This window comes from Dasypus novemcinctus, chromosome 27 (genome assembly GCF_030445035.2).
Source record: "Dasypus novemcinctus isolate mDasNov1 chromosome 27, mDasNov1.1.hap2, whole genome shotgun sequence".
NCBI lineage: Eukaryota > Metazoa > Chordata > Mammalia > Cingulata > Dasypodidae > Dasypus > Dasypus novemcinctus.
The window spans coordinates 34,658,292-34,682,868 of record NC_080699.1 but is presented as its reverse complement, the minus strand read 5'-3'; the positions used below and the strand labels follow the sequence as shown (position 1 = coordinate 34,682,868).

The 24,577-nt window shown below is 49.8% G+C and overlaps 2 protein-coding genes across 7 annotated transcripts in view; one reads left to right on the top strand and one right to left on the bottom strand.

Annotated features, from left to right (window-relative positions):
* The window catches only part of FEZ1 (fasciculation and elongation protein zeta 1), a 51,316-nt gene extending 42,607 nt beyond the window's left edge, over nucleotides 1-8,709 (top strand). For all 3 annotated transcript variants that reach the window (XM_058289386.2, XM_004469254.3, XM_058289385.2), the window contains exons 8-10: nucleotides 1,237-1,312; nucleotides 6,513-6,578; nucleotides 8,354-8,709. In XM_058289386.2, the coding sequence (XP_058145369.1) occupies nucleotides 1,237-1,312; nucleotides 6,513-6,578; nucleotides 8,354-8,370 (159 nt within the window). In that variant the 3' untranslated portion in view covers nucleotides 8,371-8,709. The remainder of the gene's footprint in view (nucleotides 1-1,236; nucleotides 1,313-6,512; nucleotides 6,579-8,353) is intronic.
* An 11,763-nt stretch (nucleotides 8,710-20,472) lies between these two features.
* Nucleotides 20,473-24,577, bottom strand: part of PKNOX2 (PBX/knotted 1 homeobox 2) — a 272,823-nt gene continuing 268,718 nt past the window's right edge. For 3 of the 4 annotated variants that reach the window (XM_058289381.1, XM_058289382.1, XM_058289380.1), the window contains 2 exons: nucleotides 23,618-23,796; nucleotides 20,473-22,596 (listed from right to left, as the gene is read on the bottom strand). In XM_058289381.1, the coding sequence (XP_058145364.1) occupies nucleotides 22,370-22,596; nucleotides 23,618-23,796 (406 nt within the window). In that variant the 3' untranslated portion in view covers nucleotides 20,473-22,369. The remainder of the gene's footprint in view (nucleotides 22,597-23,617; nucleotides 23,797-24,577) is intronic. The other variant, XM_058289383.1, reaches the window with a different exon arrangement.

The window sequence follows — 24,577 nt, the reverse complement described above, 5'->3', positions numbered from 1 at the left end:
GCAGAAAATATCTTTTTAAAGATGAACAATTTTTTTTTGAGCCCCCAAAAGCTGGGATGTGGAGCAACTGTCAGAGCAACTGCAGAACTACAAATTAAGCTGTTTGAAGAACAAAAACCATTCAACAGGAATCCCTTACATGACAGATCCCATCCAAGGGCTTGAGTAATTCTACCACATTGGATCACCAGCTGGGCCAGTCCCGCCGAGATTGCCTCTTTCACTGGCCCATTCTGGCCCACTGCCAGCATCTCCTTGTTGGCTCCATTTAGCCATCAACTTGCCTGAGAAGTAGCTTGCATCTGTGGTTCCTGAGGCAGCGTTCAAAACTTTCACTGCACAGCTGTACTGTGCTAAGCGCTGTCGCCAGGCTGCCCCGTGCATGGTTGAACAAGACATGGCCCCCACCTTATCGGAATTTGTTACCCAATAGGCACAGCTGGAGTGCCAGTAGATACATTTGAGACTGTGGGATAAGTGCACATGAACCACATATGTGTTTTAAATGTATTCGTAGTTGAGTGCTAAGTGTTTGAATTCTAGAGCTACTGCAGCGTGGGAAAAAGTTTCAGAGTCCATTGAATCCAGCCCTCTCATCTTACAGCGGGGAGTTGGGAAGCCCAGAGTTTAGGCATTTCCCCAAGACAGTATTGCTAGGGGCAGAGCCAAGGCTCAGATATAGGTCTCTAATTTGTTCTGCAGCTCTTCTCACTACCCAGGCTCGCTTAGGATGGTTCAAGGTCTCTCCCAGCCTGTTTTTGGATATCCCCATGAGGCCCCAGATACCGGTTTTGTGGCAAAAGCACCTGGTATCCAGCAGGGGGCGCAAATTCAACATCCAAGTCCAGGCGGGCTTGAGCTTCCATTACTGGTCATTCTTGACAAGAGAATTACATTGTCAAATTGCACGGCCAAGGGTAAGACAGTATGACCCCCTCTTAAATGTTCTCTGCTCTCAGCCTGAAGGAGAGAAAGCTCACCAGGATTCCTCGGTCACGGAAAAGTTTCTAGCACAGTAAGAATGTAGAAGTTAGACTGGAGGGACAATTTTTCCTAATTTCCCCGAAAAGGGTTCTGAAATAGCGCTGTGAAAATTATCATGGGCGCCCGTATAGAGCGTGTTTCTTATAGGAAAGCCCAGTCCTCAGGCCAGGGGTCAAATGCATCACAAGCCCAGGGGACGGCGTCTCAAGGGCTGCTTCCTGCTGCTTATCCGCCGCCCTGTCTCCCTTCCAGTATCTGAACACCGTCATCCCCTACGAGAAGAAAGCCTCGCCCCCCTCCGTGGAAGACCTGCAGATGCTGACCAACAGTGAGTTCCTCCCGTCGGCAGGGAGACGGGCTCGCTGTCCTCCTCCCTGCCTGCAGCCTGCACCCCTGCGCCCGGGCCGCGACTGCTGGGGAGCCGCTTCAGATGGGTCATAACGTGCTCCCTATCGTCTTGTCCCTTAACTTGAGAACTCCGCAGCGACACCCAGGGTTGTCTTTTCCTTTTCCCTGGTTCCTGGAAGGCAAGGACTTGGGGGGACAGAAAGAAAGAAAGAGCTGGCGAAGCAGGGGCCAGCGCGGGGCCGGGGGTTGGCAGTCCCGCAGGCCCCGTGCTCTCCCCTCAGCCCTTCTCCTCTCTTGCATCTTGAATTTGCCCAAGTCTGACTTTGAGCCCCAGAAGCAAGCGGGGCGCGGGGTCTAGAGCGCGGCTGCTTTTTCAGGGCGAGGCCACGGTCTCGGCGGCAGGGAGGGCGTGGTGAGCGAGGGAGGGTCTGTGTTCCTTTCAGGAAATGGCCGTCTCGCCTCCACTTTGGCTCTACGGTCATAGATAACAAACCTTCTGAGCTATGGGGGGAAACAGTATGTAATAAAGAGCCTTTTGTAGGCCGAATCTCTAGACACTGGGGCCACGCGGGGTTAGCTCTCAGGGTCAGCCTGACCCTCCTACGGAGAGAAGGGCCCCGGGCGGAGAGGCGGTGGCAGGCTCGGGAGCCGCCCCGGCGAGCGCCACCTGCCGGGCGTCGGCGCGCTGCAGGGGCTGCCGGCGCGGGGCGCCTGATACCGCGGCAAGGAAGAGGACGTTCTTAAAGGCCACCAAACGTTTTCATTGTTCTCACTGTGGAGACCTAAAGCCCGAGGTTCTGGTCCACGGAAATCCTGCGGATCAATAGACCGTGTCCTTGAGAATGGGGAAGTTTAAATTCAGGGTACATTGGCTTGCTCTTATAACTCCTTTTAAACTTGCATAAAAATACACTCAGATTTTTTTTTATAGGGGGCAGGTAGAAATGAGTGGACATCTATAGATGGTTGTGATTTCACCAGTGGTAAGCATTTGGGAAATCATCTGGGCAAATTACAGAGGTTGATACAGGTACAACATTCTATTGTGACCCTGAAAAAAAAAAGGAAAAGATAACAGTTTCTTGCAAATGCCCATTCAGGAATTCAGGGTGAAATCCTTTCATTTTAATTAAGAAACAGACGTATTTCTATTATGAGTGGGTTTATTTACATTTTTTTCACGTTCGTTGGTAAAAAAAAACAATAGCTAGAGTGTATCCATTATTTAGAATTCTTGGAAAATATGGAAAAATGAAAAATAATTTATCATCCTTACCATGGTGGTTACTATTTTGGCGTTTTTCAGCCATAGTGCTTTATGTCTTTTCCATGTAACTGGGATTATACTGGATAAAACATTTGTATCATGATTTTTGTCACATCAGTTAACATTTTGTTAACATTCTCTTTATGACTGTCCTATTCAATCATGTGGGCATACCATATTCCAATATTTTATTCTTTTTAAAAGAAAAACTGCCATCTTTTCTGATCACCAGTTCTTCTGTAGATTATGATTTTTGTTAAGCCCTCGTATGGATTAGTGAAGAGTGCCTTCCCTAGACCTTCTGCCCTGAATCAAGGAAACAGACCAAAGAGCAGCTGAGCTCCTGGGATAAGACAATTCATATAAATTTTGGATTTTGGAGATCAATTTAGACACATAAGGGCTAAGTGAAATTATTGTATTTTTGTGGGTTTCTTCTTGGTATGCCATGTAATCTGCCCATGCTCAGTTGCAAAGTAACCAAGTTGAAACGATTACATGCCTAAAAATCCAGACCAAAGAAACCTGGACTCCCAGGAGCTTTCTTTTAACACTGTTGCCGGATTTTCTCTAGGTTCTTGGTTAAGATACAAAACATGAATTTTAAGTGCAAAACCAGGTTAGTTAGGCCAGTGATTTATTAAGGAAGGGAGGGAAGAGAAATGGGAGACAATAACAGATTATGGGTCCCAGGTAGAGAGGAAAGGGGCTGAAAAGAGATAAAGAGGATTGATTTACAGACTACAGTTTCCATTACAGGTTACAAATGCCTAGGTTTACTTGCATGCTGATCCAGGCAAGGCAGGAAGAAGGCGCGGACAGGGTCATTTTGATTTCCCCACTTGCTTTTTTTTTTTTTTTTAATTATTTATTATTTTTTTTTAAATTACATTATGAAAAATATGAGGTCCCATTCAACCCCACCGCCCCCGCCCCCCACTCCCCCCACAGCAACACTCTCTCCCATCATCATGACACATCCATTGCACCTGGTAAGTTCATCTCTGAGCATCACTGCACCCCATAGTCAATGGTCCACATCATAGCCCAGACTCTCTCACGTTCCATCCAGTGGGCCCTGGGGGGATCTATAATGTCCCGTAATTGTCCGTGAAGCACTATCCAGGACAACTCCACGTCCCGAAAACGCCTCCACATCTCATCTCTTCCTCCCGTTCCTCACACCCAGCAGCCACCATGGCTACCGTTCCCACACCCATTCCACATTTTCTCTGTGGACATTGGATTGGTTGTGTCCATTGCACATCTATGTCAAGTGAGGGCTTAGATTCCACATGGGTACTGGATGCACTCCTCCCGCTTCCAGTTGTAGACACTCTAGGCTCCATGTTGTGGTGGTTGACCTTCTTCAACTCCATGTTAGCTGAGTGGAGTAAGTCCAATAAATCAAAGTGTAGGAGCTGAAGTCTGTTGAGGCTCTGGGCCTGGGTGTCATATTATCAGTCCAGAGATTCAAATCCCCTACATATATCTTAAACCCAGCACCAACTACAATTCCAATAAAGTAGCATGCAAGTCTTGTGAAAAGAGATCCCCTCTGAGTCCAATTCCATCACGCAGAAACACCAGCTCCAAAGAAGGGCTATCCCCACTTGCTTTTTAAACCACTATTAATTATTCTGCCCCTTTGCTAATGTTGGGGGAGGAGTCTCAGTTGTTTGCTGTTTTGATTGGTTATCACACCCATCAATCTCCTGGGAGGGCCCAATAATAAGCCTCCAGGGCTTCTTCTGGCTACCAGAGGAAACTTCCTGTGAATGGGGAGTCTAGAAGTTTCTTGCAGTAGCCATCTCGTGGGGTATTCATGGCCACGTGTTTAATGGTGGCTGTTTTTCTGTTGATTCCCTAATTTACTAGCCTGCCTCAACACCACCCAGGGGACCTCAATTTCAATCTCTTTTTCCTGACATGGCTGCTATCTCCAGCCTCCATCAGGCTCTGTTCTTCACTCCTGTTTTTTCATTAAAAATCTTTTTTTATTGTAGTCATTTAAATAACATAAAATTTAACCATTGTATGTGCTCAGTTTGGTGGTATTAATTACATTCACAATGTTGTCCTTCCATGACCACCATCAATTACCAAAACCTTTTCATCACCTAAAACAGAACTTCTGAACCCATCAAGCAATAACTCTTCATTCCCCTTCCCCCCAGCCTCTGGTAACCATTAACCTACTTTCTGTTTCTATAAATTTGCTTATTCTAGGTATTTCATGTAAGTGGAATCATACAATAGTCTGTCCTTTTGTGACTGGCTTTTTTCACTCAGTATAATGTTTTCAAGTTGCATCCCTGTTGTGGAATGTACCAGCACTTCATTCCTTTATACAGTTGAATAGTATTCCATTGGGTGTAGCTACCACCCTTTGTGTATCCATTTTTCTGTAATGGACACTTGGGTTGCTTCCACCTTTTAACTATTGTGAATAATGCCACTAAGATCATTAGTGTACAAGTAACTGAGTCACTGTTTTCAATTCTTTTGGGTATACCTAGAAGTGAAATCTCTCATGCCTGATTCTTTTATTCACGTTGCCCTATCCTGCCTTGAAACTGGGCCAGGTTATCAATGGAGGGCAAGGAATGGAAGTGGATTGGAGGATCCCATTATTGTCATGGTTGCCTCCTGACCCTGTCAGTGCCAGCTGATCTTTATTATTCCCTCTGCTTACAGAAGTAATACATGCTCTTGAAAAAGCCACTCTAGAAATGTAACAAAGGAAGGAAAGTCCTCTACAGTCTTACACTCAGAGAGAACCACTTTAAGTTTCATTCACATTCTTCCAGAGTTTTCCCTACGAATATTAGCCTTTATCTATTAAAATTTAATATGTAGGGGAGTGGGTGTAGCTCAGTGGTTGAGCACCTGCTTCCCACGTACAAGGTCCCCGGTTCATTTCCCAATACCTCCTAAAAAAGAAAATGTAATGTTCTTCCACCTTCTTTCTTCATTGAAGAAGCAATAGATGTCTCAATTTTTATAAAGCTATAGAAGACTACATGGCTATGCCATAGTTTATTTAAGGAATCTATAAACGGAGATTTATCACCCTGTTTTTTATTATAAACAGTGTCCACCTGCTTTTATGAAGCTTTCTCTACAAAGTTGATTTCTACAAAATGAATTCAGGAAGATGATACCTAGTTTAATAACAGAAAAAGTTGTTTTAAAAACTTTATAAAAAGCCTTTTTAAAAAGCCTTTAGGCTTTAATAACTTCCCTGTTGTTTGCTTCATATGTAGTTCATGTACTATTTCAACAAGAAGAGCTGCTTTATAGCCCATAATTCTTTTGTATCTCCATAAATTCTAGCACAGTACAGGGCAGAGAATACAAAATCAATGTACTAAATTAACTTCCTTTGTTATTAATAAATTCGAGGTGAGAATTTTTCTAAAAAATGTCTGTTTTTATTAATAGAATGTCTTTATTGGTGATTCAGTGATATGACAACCATTATCCTTAACATTTAGATCAACGGTACCTGAAAGCTAATCTTTTCTTTGTTTGGTTTATGTTTTGCCTTTTGTTGTTGTTGATATTGATCTTTTCAACTGCCTTATTTATTTTTATGATTACTAAAGTTATATGCTTAAGAGATGAAATGGAAAACATAGTTGGGGAGAAAAAAGGAAAAGGGAAAAGAAAGTAAAGTCCCCGATTGGTCCATCAGTCAGAGACAGCAACTGCGCTTCTTTGGCAGGTTCTTCTTTTTCGCCATGTGGAATGTTGACTCTCCACAGAGGCGTCTAGGCTTGTGATAGCGCAATGTTCTGTGAACACCTGGTTTCCTTGAGTCATCTTGCACTCACTTTGGGCCGTTTGGCCCTAGAAGTCAGCCTTATGCCCTCATCCTGATGGTGTCACCTCTCTCCCTCTCCTTCTCCAGTCCTCTTTGCCATGAAGGAGGATAACGAGAAGGTGCCTACTTTGCTAACGGACTACATTTTAAAAGGTAAGAACAGCCCGGGCCTCCTGGAGCTGCAGCAGCCCGTGCCCCTCCCGCAGCCCCAGCCCAATGGGCGACGCCGTCCTGGAGTGCCCCAGAGCAGGCGGGCTGGGGGCCTGAGACCCAGGGCTGCTGGGAGGCGCTCAAGGGGAGGGAGTTTTGGCTTTGAGTGTTGCTAGGACTGATCACCCCTAGTCACCACCGCTGCTCCACACATTGGGCAAACCAAACAAAGGACTTACTGCAAAAATTCCTTGGACTTTGGACTATTTGGTTGGAAAAAAACAAAGGCTGAGGGTAACTTTAATACTTTCCAAGTACTTGAAAAGAAACTGAAGTCGCGATTAGCTCTGTTCTTTCATAACCATATCCCCCATATTATGGAAACTTTTAACATATATAAAAGTAGAGTGAATAGTATAATGAATTCGCATGTACTTATCACCCAGCATCAACAATTATTAACTCATGACCAGTCTTGTTTTATTTATACGCCTATCCAACTTTTTCTTCATATTACTTTGAAGCAAATCCTACTCATCATGCTTTTTCATCTATAAATATTTCTGTATGTATTTCTAAAACATGAAAGTTCTAAAAAATATAACCACAATACCATTATCACAATGTTAAAAATTAAGAATTTCCTGATATCATTAAATATCAAGTATTCAGATTTTTTTTTCAGTTTATTTGTTTGAAACAGGATCTAAAGATGGTCCGTACGTTGCAATTGGAAAACAGGTCTCAAGTCTCTTTTAAATATACGTAGGTTCTCCTTTGCTCTCTCTCTCTCATTCCTTGAAATGTGTTTGTTAGAGGAAGCAGGTTATTTGTCTCATAGAATTTTCTCATTCTGGATTTTGCTAATTGCATCTCCATGGTCTAATTTAATATATTCTCCCAGCTCCTGTGTTTCCTGTTAACTGGTACAACTAGAGGCTTGATCAGATTAAGTCTCAATTTTTTTTGATAAGTGCCGCATTATTGGTGGTTATAAAGTTTCCTGGGAGCCGCATGCTGTCTGGCTGTTTTTCTTTTGGGATGTCAGTAACCGCTGAGGATCCCTCACTGTCTAGATCCACTCCTTCGTTACACTTAGCCTCACACTTACACAGACCTTTGGACAATTCCGGAAGGTTTGTGGACCTCAGTTAAGAGCCCCTGGGGCTATATGGTCTCTATCAGTCTCAAAGGGAAGATGAACCCTGAAGTTCAGCAGGAGAAATTTAAGTTAAACATTGGAAAGAAGTTCTGACTCCTAAAGATTGTCCCGTGGCAAAATTTTAAGGAGGCTTTCAAAGAAGGTTTATGGAGAGGGTGATGTACATCTGAGAGTCTGAGGGCTGGAATTTACCCCTCCCGGCTCCACTGGAATGTCAGTCAATTTCTAGATAATAGAGAACGTTTGCGGAGCACTTTCTGTGTGCCTCTCACCAGCCCAGCAAGGTAGGCACAGGCACATTTCTATTGCACAGAAGAAACAAGCAAGTTCCCTAAGGCGGTGGAGTTAGTCACGGCCAGATTCAGGACTCGAACCCGGGCAGAGGCATCGGGAACCGTGTGTTCAGCCATTACGGTCGACGACCCACCTTTCACGGCTCTTCCTTCTTCTGGACCTGACATGGGATTGCAATTATTCTCTGGTTTTCAGGGGGCAGCTCTGTGCCCAGGACACTGGAGAGAAGCCGGCCTGCCTGCTCTCTGGGCAGGGCCACCCTGGGCTGGCAGCTCCTGACCCACAACTGCGCTTTGACCACGTTCCTCTCTTCTCTTTTCAGTGCTCTGTCCCACCTAACCGTGCCCTTTGGAGCAGCCTGGCAGGAGGTCACCGAGCAAGAGTCATTCCATCACAGGGACTGCATGGCACCACGTAACCTCCGACGTGTATTTAAACGTGTATAGCTTAACCCGGATTAAACACGAGCACACGCGCGGGGTCCTTTGCTGTTGGCTTCTCTCCTAGTAATCACTGGATGCATGATCGAGGGGCAGGGCTGGCGAGGTCGCCCCCCCCCGCCGACACGGGCAGAGGGGGGCGGGCGCTTTCCCCGCTCATTATGTAGCCTGGCTCCAGCCCTCAAAAGCAGCTTAGACTCTAAGACTAATTTTGAAATAAACCTTCATTTAATTAATATCCAGCGTGTGCTTTGGAGTGTGGTGTCTGTTGGCTCCTCTCCCAAACCCCCTAGAGAAGGGATGTGCCACCGCCCTGGGGTGCTGTCCTGGGGCCGACGCATTTAGGAGGCAGGAGCATGCCCCGCTGTGGCCTGCGGTGGGGTCCCTGGGACTCGGGCGGGCTGCCCATGGCACCGACAGAAGGAGGAGGCCATTTCCAGACCTTGGAATAAGACTTTGCTGTGCCGGCCAGAGGGTTGTCGGGCTGGGCAGGGAGAGGGTTTGCGAAGCTGGCAGATGGAAAGCAAAGCTCAAGGCGGAGCCAGGCAGGCGCAGTACCTGCACTAGGGTGCCCGGGTGGGCTTCTGGGGACCTCTTCACGCCCTCCAGAGGGGCCCGTGAGGCTCAGGAGCTGGGGGGAGGCAGCTCTGCTGGGGTCTCCCCAGCGTGGAGGGTGGCTGCCCTTGAACGCTTCGCCACTCCTGACTGCCCCAAAGGACTCCCGGGAATAATAGCCTATGACCTTGCATGTCCTCCCCTGCCCACACCTGCGGGCACCTGCCCTGATCAGCAGCGGGAGGCTAAGCTTGGATCCTGGGTGCTGATGTCCTCTCACCACCACCTGAGCTCGTTGACTGCCCCATTCTGGCCCCAAGGATGGTAATCCCACAAAAACACACCCCCCCCAACTTAAAACAGAGCCTTTAACTGAGCTCTTGCTATGCGCCCACCACTGGCCTTCTGGCTCTTTTCTCACATTTTCTCCGGGCGACGCTCTGTGGTAAGTAGGTTCTAGGATGATGGGGATTTTTATAAATGTGGACGTCACGAGGCAGAGCTGTTTAGTAGGTGGCCCTCGGCCACATGGGAAGGGGTGGGGAACTCACACTGGCACTTACGGCTCATTCGGTTAAACTGCCACTGATTCCTTTTTTTCCTCTCCCTTCCCCGCCCCACCCCAGTTGCCTGTTCTCTGTGTCTACTTGCTGTGTCTTCTTTGTCCGCTTCTGTTGTTGTCAGCGGCACGGGAATCTGTGTTTCTTTTTGGTTGCGTCATCTTGTTGTGTCAGCTCTCCGTGTGTGCGGCACCATTCCTGGGCAGGCTGCACTTTCTTTCACGCTGGGCGGCTCTCCTTATGGGGTGCACTCCTTGAGCGTGGGGCTCCCCTACGCAGGGACACCCCTGCGTGGCACGGCACTCCTTGTGTTCATCAGCACTGCGCGTGGGCCAGCTCCACACGGGTCAAGGAGGCCCAGGGTTTGAACCGCGGACCTCCCGTGTGGTAGGCGCTCGCCCTAACCGCTGGGCCAAGTCCGCCACCCAGACTTCCACTGATTCTTGAGGGTTTCATGTTTGTTTTAAATGAGTGTGCTGCACAGAAAACCAAACTTTATCACATTGGCAAATGCCTGGAGGGTGACAGGATTGATGTAGGGGGGTGGGATAAGGGGAGATGGTGACGGAAGGCAGCCACGGTTCCTTGTCTCCCACTTTCAGGGCTGAGGAGCAGGAGCAGTCTTACTTGGGGTAAGATTTCTCCTCCGGGGAAACTGCCCCAATGCCTGCAGATCTATCGCAGGAATCCGCATCGACCCCTACCTGCTATGGGAAGATCGAAACAGCTGCAAGGTGCCCAAGCAAAGTCTCAGAGGCCAACACATTGACGTAAATGTAGTCCTTTGGTAAAGAAGAGGTGACGTCAGTTCTTCAGTTCATTGCCACCAAGCCTGCAGTTGCTAAAGGCCACGCTGGTGCTGTGAGGTCATTAGCTTTGCCAGCGTGTGTTTTTTAGCCAGTTGCAGCAAAAGAGAAGCAGTGCATCCCCAAGAACTTTTCTTCCTGCCTTGGATTTGTCAGATCTGGGTCAGCCACTCCCCGCCACCCCCCAATTTATCCTGCCAGCAGGTGTCTGAAGCAGCGGAGACAAGCTAATCAGAGCTGATGGCAGTTAAAAATAAATCTCAAGTGTCAGGAATACACTCCATCTAGGAGGAGGTGAGCAGGGCAAAGCGGCTCCTCCTCCCTCTCGTCCGCATCAGAGTTCAGAGGGAATATTAAATATATCCTGTGTGTTTTCATGCTGCCCTTCTCCCTCGAGCCTCCTCCTCCCTTCAGTACGGAGGAAAAGCCGAGCCTGGCCTGCGTGTGGTCCTCAGACCAGGGGCACCGACACCTAGGAGCTGGTGAGAAACGCAGCGCCTCAGTCCCACCCAGCCCGAGAATCTGCAGCTTAAGAAGCTCCGCAGGGAAGCGGACTTGGCCCAGTGGTTAGGGCATCTTACTACCACATGGGAGGTCCGCGGTTCAAACCCCGGGCCTCCTTGACCCGTGTGGAGCTGGCCCACGCGCAGTGCTGATGCGCGCAAGGAGTGCTGTGCCACGCAGGGCTGTCCCCGCGTAGGGGAGCCCCACGAGTGTGCCTCGTAAGGAGAGCCGCCCAGCGCGAAAGAAAGTGCAGCCTGCCCAGGAATGGCACCGCACACACACAGAGCTGATGCAGCAAGATGATGCAACAAAAGGAGACACAGATTCCCAGTGCTGCTGACAAGAATACAAGCAGACACAGAAGAACACACAGCGAGTAATGGACACAGAGAGCAGACAATTGGGGGGGGGGGGCAGGAATAAATAAATAAATAATAAATCTTAAAAAAAAAAAAAAAGAAGCTCCCCAGGTGGCTGGATTGTAGGAACCTCAAGGAAGAGTCCCCAGGGCCCGCTGATACCTCAGACTGCGCTCAGCTTTGATGGCCAAAGGCCACTCCAGTCCAGGATGTGGAGAGAGATGGACCTCGGGGTGCCCTCAGGGTGCCCCACCTGGGTAGTCTGACTGGCTGGTCGATTCTTGAGACGTGCGTTCCCGTCCACCGAAGGGCACACTCTGGATTCTGCTCAGCTTATTCTGGTCAAGTCCTGGTGAAGACGCTCGGGCCACAGAGGCCAGCCTCCACTTGTGCAGAGTTGAAACAAACGACCAAGCAGGGAGAATGGCTTTCCAGAAGGAAGAGCCCCCGGGCCCTGTCTTGTCAGCACCGTTTCAGGATGGGGGACGGATGTGATGCCTCAGCAGGGAAACCCAAACGGCAGTGTTTTGTGGCTCTCGTTAAAGCTCATGGGACCAAGTGGATTTTTACAATGAAATAAACCTTTTTCGTCTCGGTGGAACGATGTCTGGAATAGAACTGTCTTCAGCTGGTGGCTAAGAAGGGAAGGCGCCTCTCAGGCATTTCCCCCCAGGTGTCTTAGAATGAGATGCAAGCCGGGCCCTAAGGGAAGCTGAATCTCCGTTTTTTTTTGTTTGTTTGTTTTTTTTTAAAGATTTATTTATTTATTTATTTAATTCCCCCCCTCCCCTGGTTGTCTGTTCTCTGTGTCTATTTGTTGCGTCTTGTTTCTTTGTCCGCTTCTGTTGTCATCAGTGGCACGGGAAGTGTGGGCGGCGCCATTCCTGGGCAGGCTGCTCTTTCTTTTCACGCTGGGCAGCTCTCCTCACGGGCGCACTCCTTGCGCGTGGGGCTCCCCCACACGGGGGACACCCCTGTGTGGCAGGGCACTCCTTGCGCATCAGCACTGCGCATGGGCCAGCTCCACACGGGTCAAGGAGGCCCGGGGTTTGAACCGCGGACCTGCCATATGGTAGACGGACGCCCTAACCACTGGGCCAAAGTCCGTTTCCCTGAATCTCCGTTTTTGAGCTCCCGTGGTAGAATCTCCGTTTTTGAGCTTCCGCGGTCCCTGAGAGCCGGGTGGGTGTCACCAAAGGTCAAAGGCAGGGACCCCCCCAGGGCACCCAGCTTTCCTTGCAGCAGAAGTGAGAAGAGGGGAGAGGCAGCTCGTTTCCCTGGAACGTGGGAGAGGTGACTCTCGCCACCCAGCCGGCCTCCCTGATTAGTATGCATGGAGATGAGGGCAATTAAATGCTACTCTTGGAGAGGAGACATTCCGTTCTTGATGGCGCCTGATTATTTCCTTGAGAGGATGAGAGAAGAGTCGTTAGGATTTCTGTCTGAGCCTGAGGTTTGCCCTCCTCCTCCCTTCACTATGGAGGAAAAGCAGCACCCCGTCTGCTGGCCGAGAAGGTGCCTAGGCTTCCTATGAATGCCGTTCTTTTAAAAGAACAATGAGCCACCTCAGCCCACAGCCCAGCAGCTCCTCACCCCGCCCCAGCTCTCATGCATATTCATCCTGCTTCAGAGAGCACAGCATGGAATATGCAAATGGACCAGGCAGGAGCGGGTTGGCATTTTGATAATAGCTTTGTCTGAAAATCCTGGAGACACATGTACCTAGAGCTTCTCTCCCTCCCTCCCTCCCTCTCTTTCCTCTACCTCTGCGTCCCAGTCCTTATTCACTTGTCCACTCCCAAGGGGCCAGAGAACAGAAAAATGGATCACAGAGCCAGAGAGGCAAGTTAATGGGAGAGCCAGGGGTCTGCATCCCAGTCTGCCCATTTCCACTTCCTCTTTCCTCCCCTCCTCTTGCAATAGAATCATTTTGGGTTTTTCCCATTGAAGTATTGCACAATCTGAAAATGCCCTGGGACCCAGAGCCTGTTCTCTGCTCTCAGTTGCCTTCCCCCACTCTTGTCTGGGCACCTCCTTCTATGCCAGGTCTTCCAGAGATGAGCTCCCTTCCCTTCCTCCTTCTTTCTCCATCCTCCAACCTGGTTGGGCCTCTGCTCTGAGCCATCAAGCCTGCACACCGAAGCCTTGCCTTCTGAGCAAGGGTGAAAAAAAGGAGCCACCACCGCAGGCTGGAAGGAGCGCAGGCTCATATGTCAGTTGACATCCTGGACAGATCACTTGGACTCAGTAGCCCCTGACCGCACACGCCAATGTCCCAACCCCCCCTTGAGCTGCCATCAACAGCACACCACTGCCCATGGCTTACCCCTTTCTCTTGGCAGACATCCGCAGCCTCTCAGCTTCCTCACCCCCTCCCAGACCAGAGCGCCAAGAAAAGCACGCAGAGCGATTTCTTATCAAACTCAGAGCACCTAAGTCCTGGCCCCTTCCAAAAAAGCTGTAGGTGGTTCAAGTGAGGAGGTGGTTGTCCACAGAGTAGATACTCTGCTTTGGGAGAAGTGGACTAAGGTTTAGATTCCACATCTCTGAATGCTGTTTCATCCAGGGACTTTAGAGGAGGAAAGCAAAGGGATGGAGGCCCTCTGGGGATTACAATGCACAGGGGTCTCTTCTGTTGACTTTGAAGGCCAGCCCTGTTCAAGAGGCTGGGGGGAGGGACAGTTATCTGATCAAAGGAGCATGGGGATTGGCCTTGGATTCAAATCCCAGCTCTCCTGCTTATTAGTTAAATAATTTTGAGAAAATTATTTAGTTCTCTGAGCCTCAGTTTCCTCATTTAAAAAATGGGAATACTAATATAATATGAGTAATTCTTCCAGGGTTGTGGTTTTGTTTTTGCTTTTTGCCCTAAGTACAAATAATTTATTTGGGAGCTGATCCCAGAAAACAATGGTAGGAGTGCAAGGAAGTGAGACAGAGAAGTGCAGGCAGCCAGGAAAGTTGCATTAACAAGTTACCGCTGTGGGCCATTGGAGCTCAGTTCTGCTGGGAAGCTCGAGGAACCAATGCACAAAGGGCCATCAAGGGCTGGGAACTGGGGCACAGATCCACCTCTACCTATCAGTCAGCAGCTAAGAGCTGCTCCTGGGGGGCTGTTAACTCCCCAGCACTTCCAACTTGCCAAGCACATGGGCAGGGCAGGCTCCAGTGACTGCCAAGAAATCTCTTAGGCCAAGCAATGCAAAAAAAAAAAAAAAAAAAGCTGGCAGTGGGAAGTCCAGCCAGTGTGTTCCAAAATGGTAAAGAGTGGAGTGAGAGGGCGGGGCCCAGATAGCTTCTGTTTCGATGGACAACGTACCTGGCCGTGAATGCAAGACCAAGGCCTGGGAGGAGTCCACCCACTTGGGTAATCCAAGGGCCCAGGTTGTTTTGTATACTCTATAGTGTCTAGCCTATGCTAAGTGCTCAATAAGTTGTGGCTTTTATTTTTACTAGTAAACTTCAAGGAACATAGAGAAAGGGCTAGGCCTTCTGACTTCTTTAGCCTTGGGGTCTTGGCCATTTGTGTTTTTTTTGGGGGGGTTGTTGTTGTTGTTTAAGATTTATTTATTTTTTAATATATGTCTCTACCTGTCCCCACTCCCCCGTTGTCTGTTCTCTGTGTCCATTCACTGTGTGTTCTTCTGTATCCGCTTGCATTCTTGTCAGTGGCATCAGGAATCTGTGTCTCTTTTTGTTGTGTAATCTCGTTGCATCAGCTCTCCGTGTGTGCAGCGCCACTCCTGGGCAGGCTGCGCTCTTTTCGCACGGGGCAGCTCTCCCTGCAGGGTGCACTCCTTGCGTGTGGGGCTCCCCCACGTGGGGACACCCCTGTGTGGCACAGCACTCCTTGCGCTCATCAGTACTGCACGTGGGCCAGATCACCACACGGGTCAGGAGGCCCTGGGTTTGAACCCTGGACCTCCTATATGGTAGGCGAATGCTCTATCAGTTGAGCCAAATCTGCTTCCCTTGGCCATTTGTTTTGATCCAATAGATAGAGAGGACTTGGTGACAAAAAGATGAAAAATTAAAGACAGGGTGAAACCTATTGCTCTAAAATCTTGTTCTCCTGAAATCAACCTTACGACTTGCTTTTCTCCTTATTACATCTTTTCTAGCGCTCGCCCGGTGTGTTCTGGCACCTGCTGATTCTAAAACTGGAGACCGCCAGGCACTTCTGGACACAGAGACAAAGCAAAGAGGCAGGAGTTGGATGATATTCTGATCTCTCGGCAGGTTCATTCAAGGGGAGAGGTGGAGGAGGGATGGAGAAAAGTCAAATTTATTTTGGAGTTTAGAGAAAAGATTATATTTTCATTGGCAAGGAGACAGGTAGGGTGACAGAAGAGGAAGCACGCAGAACAACCGAGGGTGCTCAGGGAAGCCTCGTGTGCTTTATGACGAGGCAGAGCAGGTGGGAATACGAAGACTAACTCATGAGGTTCAAGAAAGGCTCTGCTGATCACTCCTGAAATGCTGCTCCCACATATTAAGTAACCCTCAAAGGCCACAATTAAACAGTAAAGGGTTTCTACTTATTCCATCCATTTTCAGAAGGTAGAAGTTGGAGGGACCAGTGGGCTGGATAACAGGGTGGCCCTTCTGCCCTGGGAGGCATTGAGCTCACTCTGGCTGGAGATGTCAGATAAAGATAGACACCAATTTATAGCATGCTGTCGGCATGGTTTCTATATTGGGTGGATGAGATGGATTTATTAATGCTTATCTATAGTGCCTTTCCAGAACTGAGAAATGATTTTTGTTTGCTCTAGGCTTGGATTCTTGTTAAAATGCAAATACAACTGGAAGGGGCAATATTGAGGGCGGGTGTCAGGCATTTTCAGCTCAGAAGGACTCGACTGCAGATCCTTTTCTAAAACCAGGTTTGGGTAGGGTAATAGTTCAGAATCTCTGTAGCACTACTGAAAATGCAAGTCCCCGGACCTTACCCTTGATGACTATGATTTAGTAGACTGTGAGTGGATTGGGCTCCTGCAGTTCCAAAAAGCCTGCTCAGCGATCGTAAGGAGCATCCTGGTTGAGGACCCCTGGGAGGAGGGTTGGAGGAGAGATGAGGAAATTCCATCACGAGAGGGCTGAGTTATTTCTACTCCTTCCAAACTGTGTCCACACAGGGATACCCAGGGTCAACCAGCCAAAACAGCGGCAAGAAGTCAGGCTGTTGCAGCCTGGGGAGTGATGTCCATCTCAGCTTCTCCAGTAGAGTGAGGGACTGTCCAGAGGAAAGAGCAGCTTTGCCAGGAGGAGCTGGGGAACCTGCTGTGCTGCCATCCCCAGGACTAGTTTCCTATGTTTTTAGCTGATGAGAGACTAAGCAGCCATCTCCTAAAAACCCAAAAATGTGCAAGCAAGGAAGCTGACTTAGATGGTCCCTGTGTGTAAGGGAGAGGTATTGGCAGAGTCTTGACCAAATACAGGGAATACTGGAGTTCTTTTTTTCCTTGCAAAGGAGCCATGGAGCCCCAAAAGAAGGAGGAGCTGCTCATAAATGAGTTTGGTATAATACAAATTTTGCAAATGATAGGGGAACCAACCACCTAGAAATTTGCTTCAAATAACAGGTGGATGGGAGACATGCACCTGAAGTGAGGTCTCTGAATAATGCTTGGGTGTAATAAGATGAAAAAAAAAAAAACCCTGAAAATGAAAAGGCATAATGAGATATACACAACTGAAGGGAATTGTCTTAAATGGCTGATTGTAATGAGATGTACATAAATTGTAAGGCTTGTAATGAAATGGAAAAAAAAATCACATTCTTGCCTTATAATACTGGTGTAATGTCTACACCTGAATAAGTCATCTCAGTGGGCTGAGTGTAATGAGATGCACATAATTTTAAAGAGTGTAATGAGATGAAAAATAAATCAAACACTTGTCTTAAAATGAAAGATGTACTAAGATGCACACACCTGAAGGGCATTGTCCTAAATGGGTTCAGTTTAATGAGATGCATTTAATTTGCAAAGGGACTAAATGAGATTGGCCCAGAGAGAAGCGGAGAAATATAAAAGTATAAGATACCTACACTGGCAACTGGTATAATAAAACCTGCTGCATTTGTGGGACGGAAATAAGGTGCCAAAGTGGAAAAGCACAGAGTAAGATATGACCCACGCTCTCTCTCACCAGCTTGCTGGTCCTTGGTCCTGTCTCCTTGATCTGTGACTCTCTTTAATTTTATTTTTCATTTTTATTTTTTATTTATCCCACCCCCGCTTTCTGCGGCTTGCTTGCTGTCTGCTCTCTGTGGCTTGCTTGCTGTCTGCTCTCTGTGTCCGTTTGCTGCACGTTCTTCTGTGTCTGCTTGTCTCCCTTTGTTGCATCATCTTGCTGCACCAGCTCTCCACAGACACGGGCTATCAGCTCTCCATGGGCACAGGCCAGCTTGCCTTCACAAGGAGGCCCTGGAAGGCCAACCCAGGGCCTCCCATGCGGTAGACGGGAGCCCAATCGACTGAGCCACAGCTGCTTCCCCATGACTCTCTTTAAAGTAGAATTATCCTTGGTCCCCAACAAAATTCTAGGCATGTAGTAGCCACCTGTGAAGGCTAATGAAATGAAAAACTGTCTCCGGAAATTGCAGTGTATATGGCCAAAAGAAGTTAAAGGGAACAGCTATAAAACAAGGAACTCCTAAAAGGCAACTTTCGAACATTTTTTTCTGAGAGCAATGTTTCTCAAAATCTTCAGACATCTTGCCATGGAATCTGGGGAAAAGAGGCCTAATCTACATACAGAACAAGCAATCCTGGTGATGCTTATACCCCAAGTCTCATGATTTCCTGTGGAGACCAGGTAGATAGGTAACGTATGAGTGAAGCTGTCTGCATGGAAGCCACCCATACACTTTGCATATTAAAAGCAGGCATATTTTGATGGAGTAAGGGGCCCTTCTTAGAAAGGGACCATTCCAATATTGGAAGGAAAGGTGAAAAAAAGCTTTAAAATAATGGGTGGGGAGAAGTGGGGTGGAAAGCATAATTAATCAACCAAACAGTGACGTCAGATAATAAATGGCAACTTCCCGCCAGCCTCGGGGTGGGGGATATCACCACGGGAGTGGTGAATGCTGGGATCCCCTGGAGAGCACACCCACGTCCCAGGGAACAGCAGTTCTTCCACCACGACCGGATGTGGTCACCTGGAATGTGGATTCCAAGTTGCCCAATTGCCCAATGTTTTAAAAGAAACCCTGGAGTCTGGATTTTTATGTGCAATCTTCTTGCTTTTAAATGTTGGCCCCCATGTCTGGGGGTTGAATTTGACCCGAACACCACGTTTGACCCTCGAGCCTGCTGCTTGCGGCTCTGGCTGGTAAGGCTTGAGATCTGGGTCCTAGAGGGTGAGGTCATGTTGGACCCCTGCAGGGAAGCTCCGACACTCTCAGTCTCAATCGATATTCTTCCCCTGGAATGTACACTCCCTGAAGGCAAGAACTTGGTCTTCGGAGTTCCCAGCTGTATCCCCAGTATCGAATCTAGGACAGAGTCAGCGCTTAATAAATACACGTTGAATGAGTGAACGAAGGACTCATTAGGAATGATCCAAGCAGGCTGCATTTGCAGTGCCATTGTCCTCATCCTCAGCTGGCCATCTCCAAGGCAGCAGAGGGGCTCCTTGATGAAAGACATTTAGCTCTGACCATCACCTCCCAGGAGCAGGGCTCTCCAACCTGAAAGGTGTGCCCCCATGGGATGGGAGTTCAGGGCAGAAGTCAGTTTCAACAGTTAGCTCGCAGGGCCCTGACGCCAGAGTTCCACTTGGGGTTTTTCCCTCATCTCTTATTCTTCAGGGGTCATGGCACAGCTTATCGTTGGGTTGGATAGCATTTGAGTCATGCACAGAGGCAGGCTTCAGGCTCTTCAAAATGCAACCACCTCACCTGATTTAGGTAACCCTCTTCCAGGTGGCAGTCTGGCTGAAAAGATGGTAGAACTTGATGGAGAAACATAGGAATTGGATAGGAGGGGCCGGGCAGGTTACTCCATAATTTCTTTAGGATGGTCCCTCAAGTGTGTTCTATGGAATGCTGGTCTAATTAGAATATATTTTACTTGAAAAAGAGGGCAAATCAGTGTGGGACATGTCAGGTTAAGCAAAGTTAAGCAGTTTTTTTTCCTCCAGGATTTTTCAGAGCCTTCAATAAACTAACATGTATTATGAAACTCCACTAGCAAAATAAAATGTATAGTAAGTCCTAGACTAATTTGGCCACAGGATATTTTTGAGAGCATACCTTTTAACAGTGTGCTTCTTGGAAAACACTGCTCTGAAAGACTGCTGTCTTCCTGACTGGGAGGTGAGGGCTAAGGTATCTTCTGGCCAATCCTGAGACTTTCTCGATCTGCCTGGAGGCGGGGCCTCTGCTGTTTCCTGCAGAACCTTGCAGGTGTGATGAGAAGCGCTGGGCTCCGAGACAGCTGTGGCCCAGGAAGTCCCCATCAGAGGGTCTCGCAGGCCCATTTTGCCCGTGTACCCTGCCCCACGCCAATCCCCGGCCTGGCCACGCAGTATCCACTGGTCAGCGCAGCCCCTCCAACCTTCGGGAATGTGAACCAGGAATCTCCCTCCTGCTTCTGAACAGGGAAACCCCCAAGGGCTCAGTAACAGTACCCAGACAAGAAAACCTCTGATCTGAAATGAAGGAGAAAGCCTCCCTCTCACTTAACCAGGTCGATGAGCTGCCCTGAATTTCTTCTAGTCCCAGGGAATACCACGCTGAACTCTGGAATCAAAGGGCAGGCTCCTGTCTGGACACCAGCTCCAGGATTGAATGGGACAGGCGAGGCTTCCCAATGCCTGTGATCATTGGGATGGGAGGGGAGGGTTGGTTGTGTCACCAGCTTAGGTGATGTAAGCCCTCTGAGTCTAGAATGGACATGGGAAAAGCAAAAACCAGGGAGGATGGAGTCCACGGCTCTCAGGGGACATAGCCCGGCCAGAGCAGTGCAGGGCTTCCTCTCGCCTTCTCTTCCTAACCTCTCAGCCTTAGAGCTAGGCTCACACAGGGCAAGCATGCCAAACCTGGCCTCTTCCTCCCCAGACAGGTCAGCTGAGATCACCCAGAGAACCCGTGTCCCCAGGCATCAGTTGAACGAGGGCTATGCTGAGATCTCCAAGTGTTGTCTGGTCCACTAAAGGAGCAGAGATCACCATGGCAACCATAGAAAAAGAGAACTAGGCACCGGGATTATGGTAGGTAATAAGATTTACTGAAAACTTCTAGGCCACATTCAGTCCTGGTTTGGTGGATACATCCGAAGGAGGTTGCATAACATTAGGCAGGTGGAGGGTGCCGGGAGGAGGGGTGTGGGCCCACGTGAGCAGGTGTGCCTGTGTGTGCCTGTGTGTGTGTGCATCAACCAGAAAAATGAACCTGAAAAGGAAATGTATTTTATCCCACTGCACATTGCAAAAGTCTCACGCCAAAAAAAGCTCGACTTCCCTCTACCTAGGGCATCAAAAGGGAGTAAAAAAATGATTGGATCACCCAGATTATAAATAAGGTTATTTGTTTCTCAAAAACCCCTATTAAAACAGTAAATATCAGCTCTTTTGGGAGAGAAATACATTCATTTCAGGGAGACCTCAGGAAAACCACCGTCCTTTGGCTCCACCCCAACCTGGTGGGGGAGGGGAGCTCCCAAGGGCCCCCGAGGGTCCCCCCCCTCCCCCCCCCGTTAAGCCAGGCGGCCGCTGCGGGAGATGGCCAACGCACAATTTACAAACGAAACGGCAAGTCCATTAAATTAACTCCAATGGCAAACACACGTGTGATCAGTCCTGTATTCACAGCCACGGGGAAGGGAGATGCCAGTCACGGGGGCCTGGAAGTTAGGGTGGGAGGTCTTGTGCAAGGGCAGGTGGGTGGGGAGCCTCCTCCTCGTGGGGGCCCAGTGCCACCAGGGGTGGGGACAGAAGTGAGGTCGGGCAGGGTGGGGCACCACGGCAGGCTCTTGGCTGCCACTGATCTGCCTCCACCCCCATCCCCCCACATTGGGGCCACTGATGAAAAGAGGGACGTAGCACCTTCTCCAACCTCTGGCTTCCCACTGGGCTGGGTGCTTCTCTCGAATAATTCTTCTGCCTTCTCTGAAAGATAGGATGACGAAGGGAGGCTGGAGGCTGACAGAGGCAGCCTGGGAGCAGAGGGTCAGCTGTGGGGGATGTGAGGGGTGGCACGATTCCAAGGGAACCCGGCCCCACCCTCTCTGAAGATCAGCGGAGGGGTGGAACATCTAGGGTAAGATGCCGCTGTCCTGCTGTGACAGGAGCTGAGTTCTGCGACTGCCTGGGGACAGCTGCAGTCCTCCACGTCACTTGGGTATGACTCTCGGCCCAGGTTCTGCCATCTCCTGGGTCCTGGAGCCAACCCAGGGGAAAGGACTCTTAACTTCTTACAGTCTGAGCTCACCAGCTTGCAATTTATTTCCAGGAGAGAGAGAGGAAGCTCTGGTGGTTCCCATCCTGCTCTCCCAAGTTCAAGATTGCCTGTGCCCAGAGCTTGGGGCCTTGGAGGCATCCACTGTGGAGTCCAGATCTCCCGCTGACCCGCCAGCTGGGATGCCTTCAGGCTGCCCCACTCCTCCAGCCGTTGATGATGCTTTGGGGTTCCCTCCTGCCCTTGAATGTCTCTCAAAGGAGCTGACAACCATTGGGGGGGGGGACCCAGACCCCCTTCTCCTCTCCCTGTCCCTTGGCAAAGGCTCAGTCTGCAGACAGCACCGACCCACCGCACAGTGCAGGGCTTGCAATCAGCACAAGTCATTCAGTGGTGGGCGTCCCGGGTGCCATCGGGGACGTGATGAGTCCAGATCTCACCCCTTCCTTTTCATACAAGCTGCTTGACCGGCCCTGCCAATGGAGTCCTCTGAGTTCTAAGGAAGTGGGGCTGTGCTCTCGTTGAAGCTCGGTGGCCAGGAAGGAGCAGGGTGCCTCCTCTGCGTTTCCTCAAGCCACCGATTTTGGGAGGCTAGGACCCAACTTCCTCCAGTGCTGCTGGCCCCTGTCCCCTTTCCCCCCACCCTGAAGCCCTCCTGATGACACTTCTCTCCCGCTTGGTGATCAGTGCCAGCTGGGCTGCCTGGCTACTCCAGGGAGTCACTGTGTTCCAAGCCCAGGTCGCTGACATTCGTGGTCTGCAGCTCGTCTGCCTCCTCCTCCAGCTCCTCCTCCTCTTCTTCTTCCATCTCATCCTCCTCCTCCTCTTCTGTCCCATCCAACGAGTCATCGTGTGCAGCCATCATAGCCTGCTGCATGGCCATGGTGGCATTGTCCGAGGACAGGGACTGCAGGTTGTCCAAGCTGATGGAGCCTGCACAAGAGAAGATGGTGAGGGTCAGGACTGCACCGGGCCTGGCCAGGAACCCTAGTATTGGACCGAGTCGAAGGGACTGGTTCGAAGGGTGTTGAGCTCTTTGTTTTTAAGCCTGAGCTGGACAATTCCCTGCTATGAAGTGTCCCATCCATTCACTCGTCAGCCTCTCCCTGCTCCAATCCAGAAGCAGCAGTCCTAGCTACCATTGAGTGAGTTCTCTGTACATAAATATGATAAGCCCTCCCGACTTTCTAACAGTCCTCTAAGGTAGGGATTATTGTCTCCTTTGGAAAGAGGAGGAAAATGAGTGTCGGGCAGTTAATTGATCAAGGTGATACAGTCAGGAATGACAGAGATGGCCTTCTCTCCCAAGTTGGTCTAGCCCAAAATCTGTGTATCTCCACTATACCTTATGAGATGATTGCCCATCACATGAGAGCCTGTAAATGCACATGTGCCTGCTGGTCCTGTGCACTCAGGCTCACCTCCACTTCCCACACACAGCTGGCTTCACATGCCAAGCTCTAAAGTGTCTGGCTCCTTGAATTATTCATTGTGCACCAGGCGATCGGCAATTAGAAAAGTGTCTGTGGAGGGGGTGATGGAGAAATTGGGGAAACAACAAGCTCTTGCTGGCCTCCGCTCAAGAGCCAGCTGCCTGCCTCGGTATTTATAGCTGGCCTTGGCTCCTGGAGCGCTGAGCAGGCTCGTTGGCAAGAAGGAACTTGACGTGGGGGTGGGAGCGAGGACGGCGCTCGTTGACTCAGGTGACCACCAGCTCCCACTCATCTCCGTGAGGCTGATTTTGGCCTGTTCAAGCCTATACAGAGCCCCTGCCTCCTAAAGGCTTAAAGGCTTACCCACAGTCTTAGATGGGGGTCAGGTAGGGGTTATTATCGGGCCAGGCCTAAGATTAGGTCTCAGGTGAGTAGACGTTCAGCCTTGGGTCTCTGCACAGCCTCTCCTGAAGGAGCTCCAGGCTGTCTCCCCACCCCAATCCCCTCTCTAGAGTTCTCACCATCGGGGTTTGTCCCTGGGGCACCGCCCTGCTGCTGCAGCACCCCCGCGGCGATGGAGTTGGGCCAGAATCTTTGGGTGGGCCGGTGCTGCGACTTGATCTTCTTGGCTTTGGGGGCAGGGTCTGGGTTGCTGGCATCGAGCATGGGCTGCAGGATGCGCCTCCGGGCGTTGATGAACCTGCCAAGGGGAAAAGGTGGAGACCTGGTGAGGGCCCGGCTGGGGGGTGGCTGGGCAGGGGGTGGGTGCAGGGCGAGCCAGGCTGCTGTCTGTCTCTCGGCAGCTGCACCATTATTCAGAAAGCCTGGGATTCAGATCTGGGGGACGAGAGCTCAGCAGGGAGAGGAGCCCTGGGCGCCAGGGGCTCGTGAAAGCACCTGGGCTTGGCAACTTCAGACTAGCAGGGGAAGAACGCGTGAGGAGGAGTCAGAAACCTTCTCCACTCCATACTGGCCAAGATTAAAACGAGGAGGAAAGAGCATCCATGCCAACCTCTGACTTTGCTCCAGAGGGACAAGGGCCATCAGGAGTTCCCAGTCTTGGGGCGGCTCCCATCCAGCCAGACCTGGCTTTCCGTGTCCTCCATGACAGCCCAGCCAGATGCCAACTGAGAAGGGGAAAGGTGAGATCCATGAGGGGTCTCAACGGCCACCTCTTTCCCCCCTCACGGCTTTGAGGAATGTTTTAGTTCGACTTCAGGCCACATGGGTGAGGGGTAGACCAGATGACCAATAGCGCCCCCTCCAGTCCATGGAAGCAGACGTTTGTGTTGCCTCAGCAAAGGTGGGGCTGGCTTTTCTACTTAAGAAGCTTCTAGCGATGGTCCTACACTAGTCTCCCAGCAGAGGGCGCGGAGACTCTGCAGATGATATTATAGGAGTGGGTTGGTTCCGGCTTTCAGCTCGGAGCCCCAAGGCCAGGACTGGCTGTGGTAGCTGGGTGGGGGCTGAGGTGGGACTGG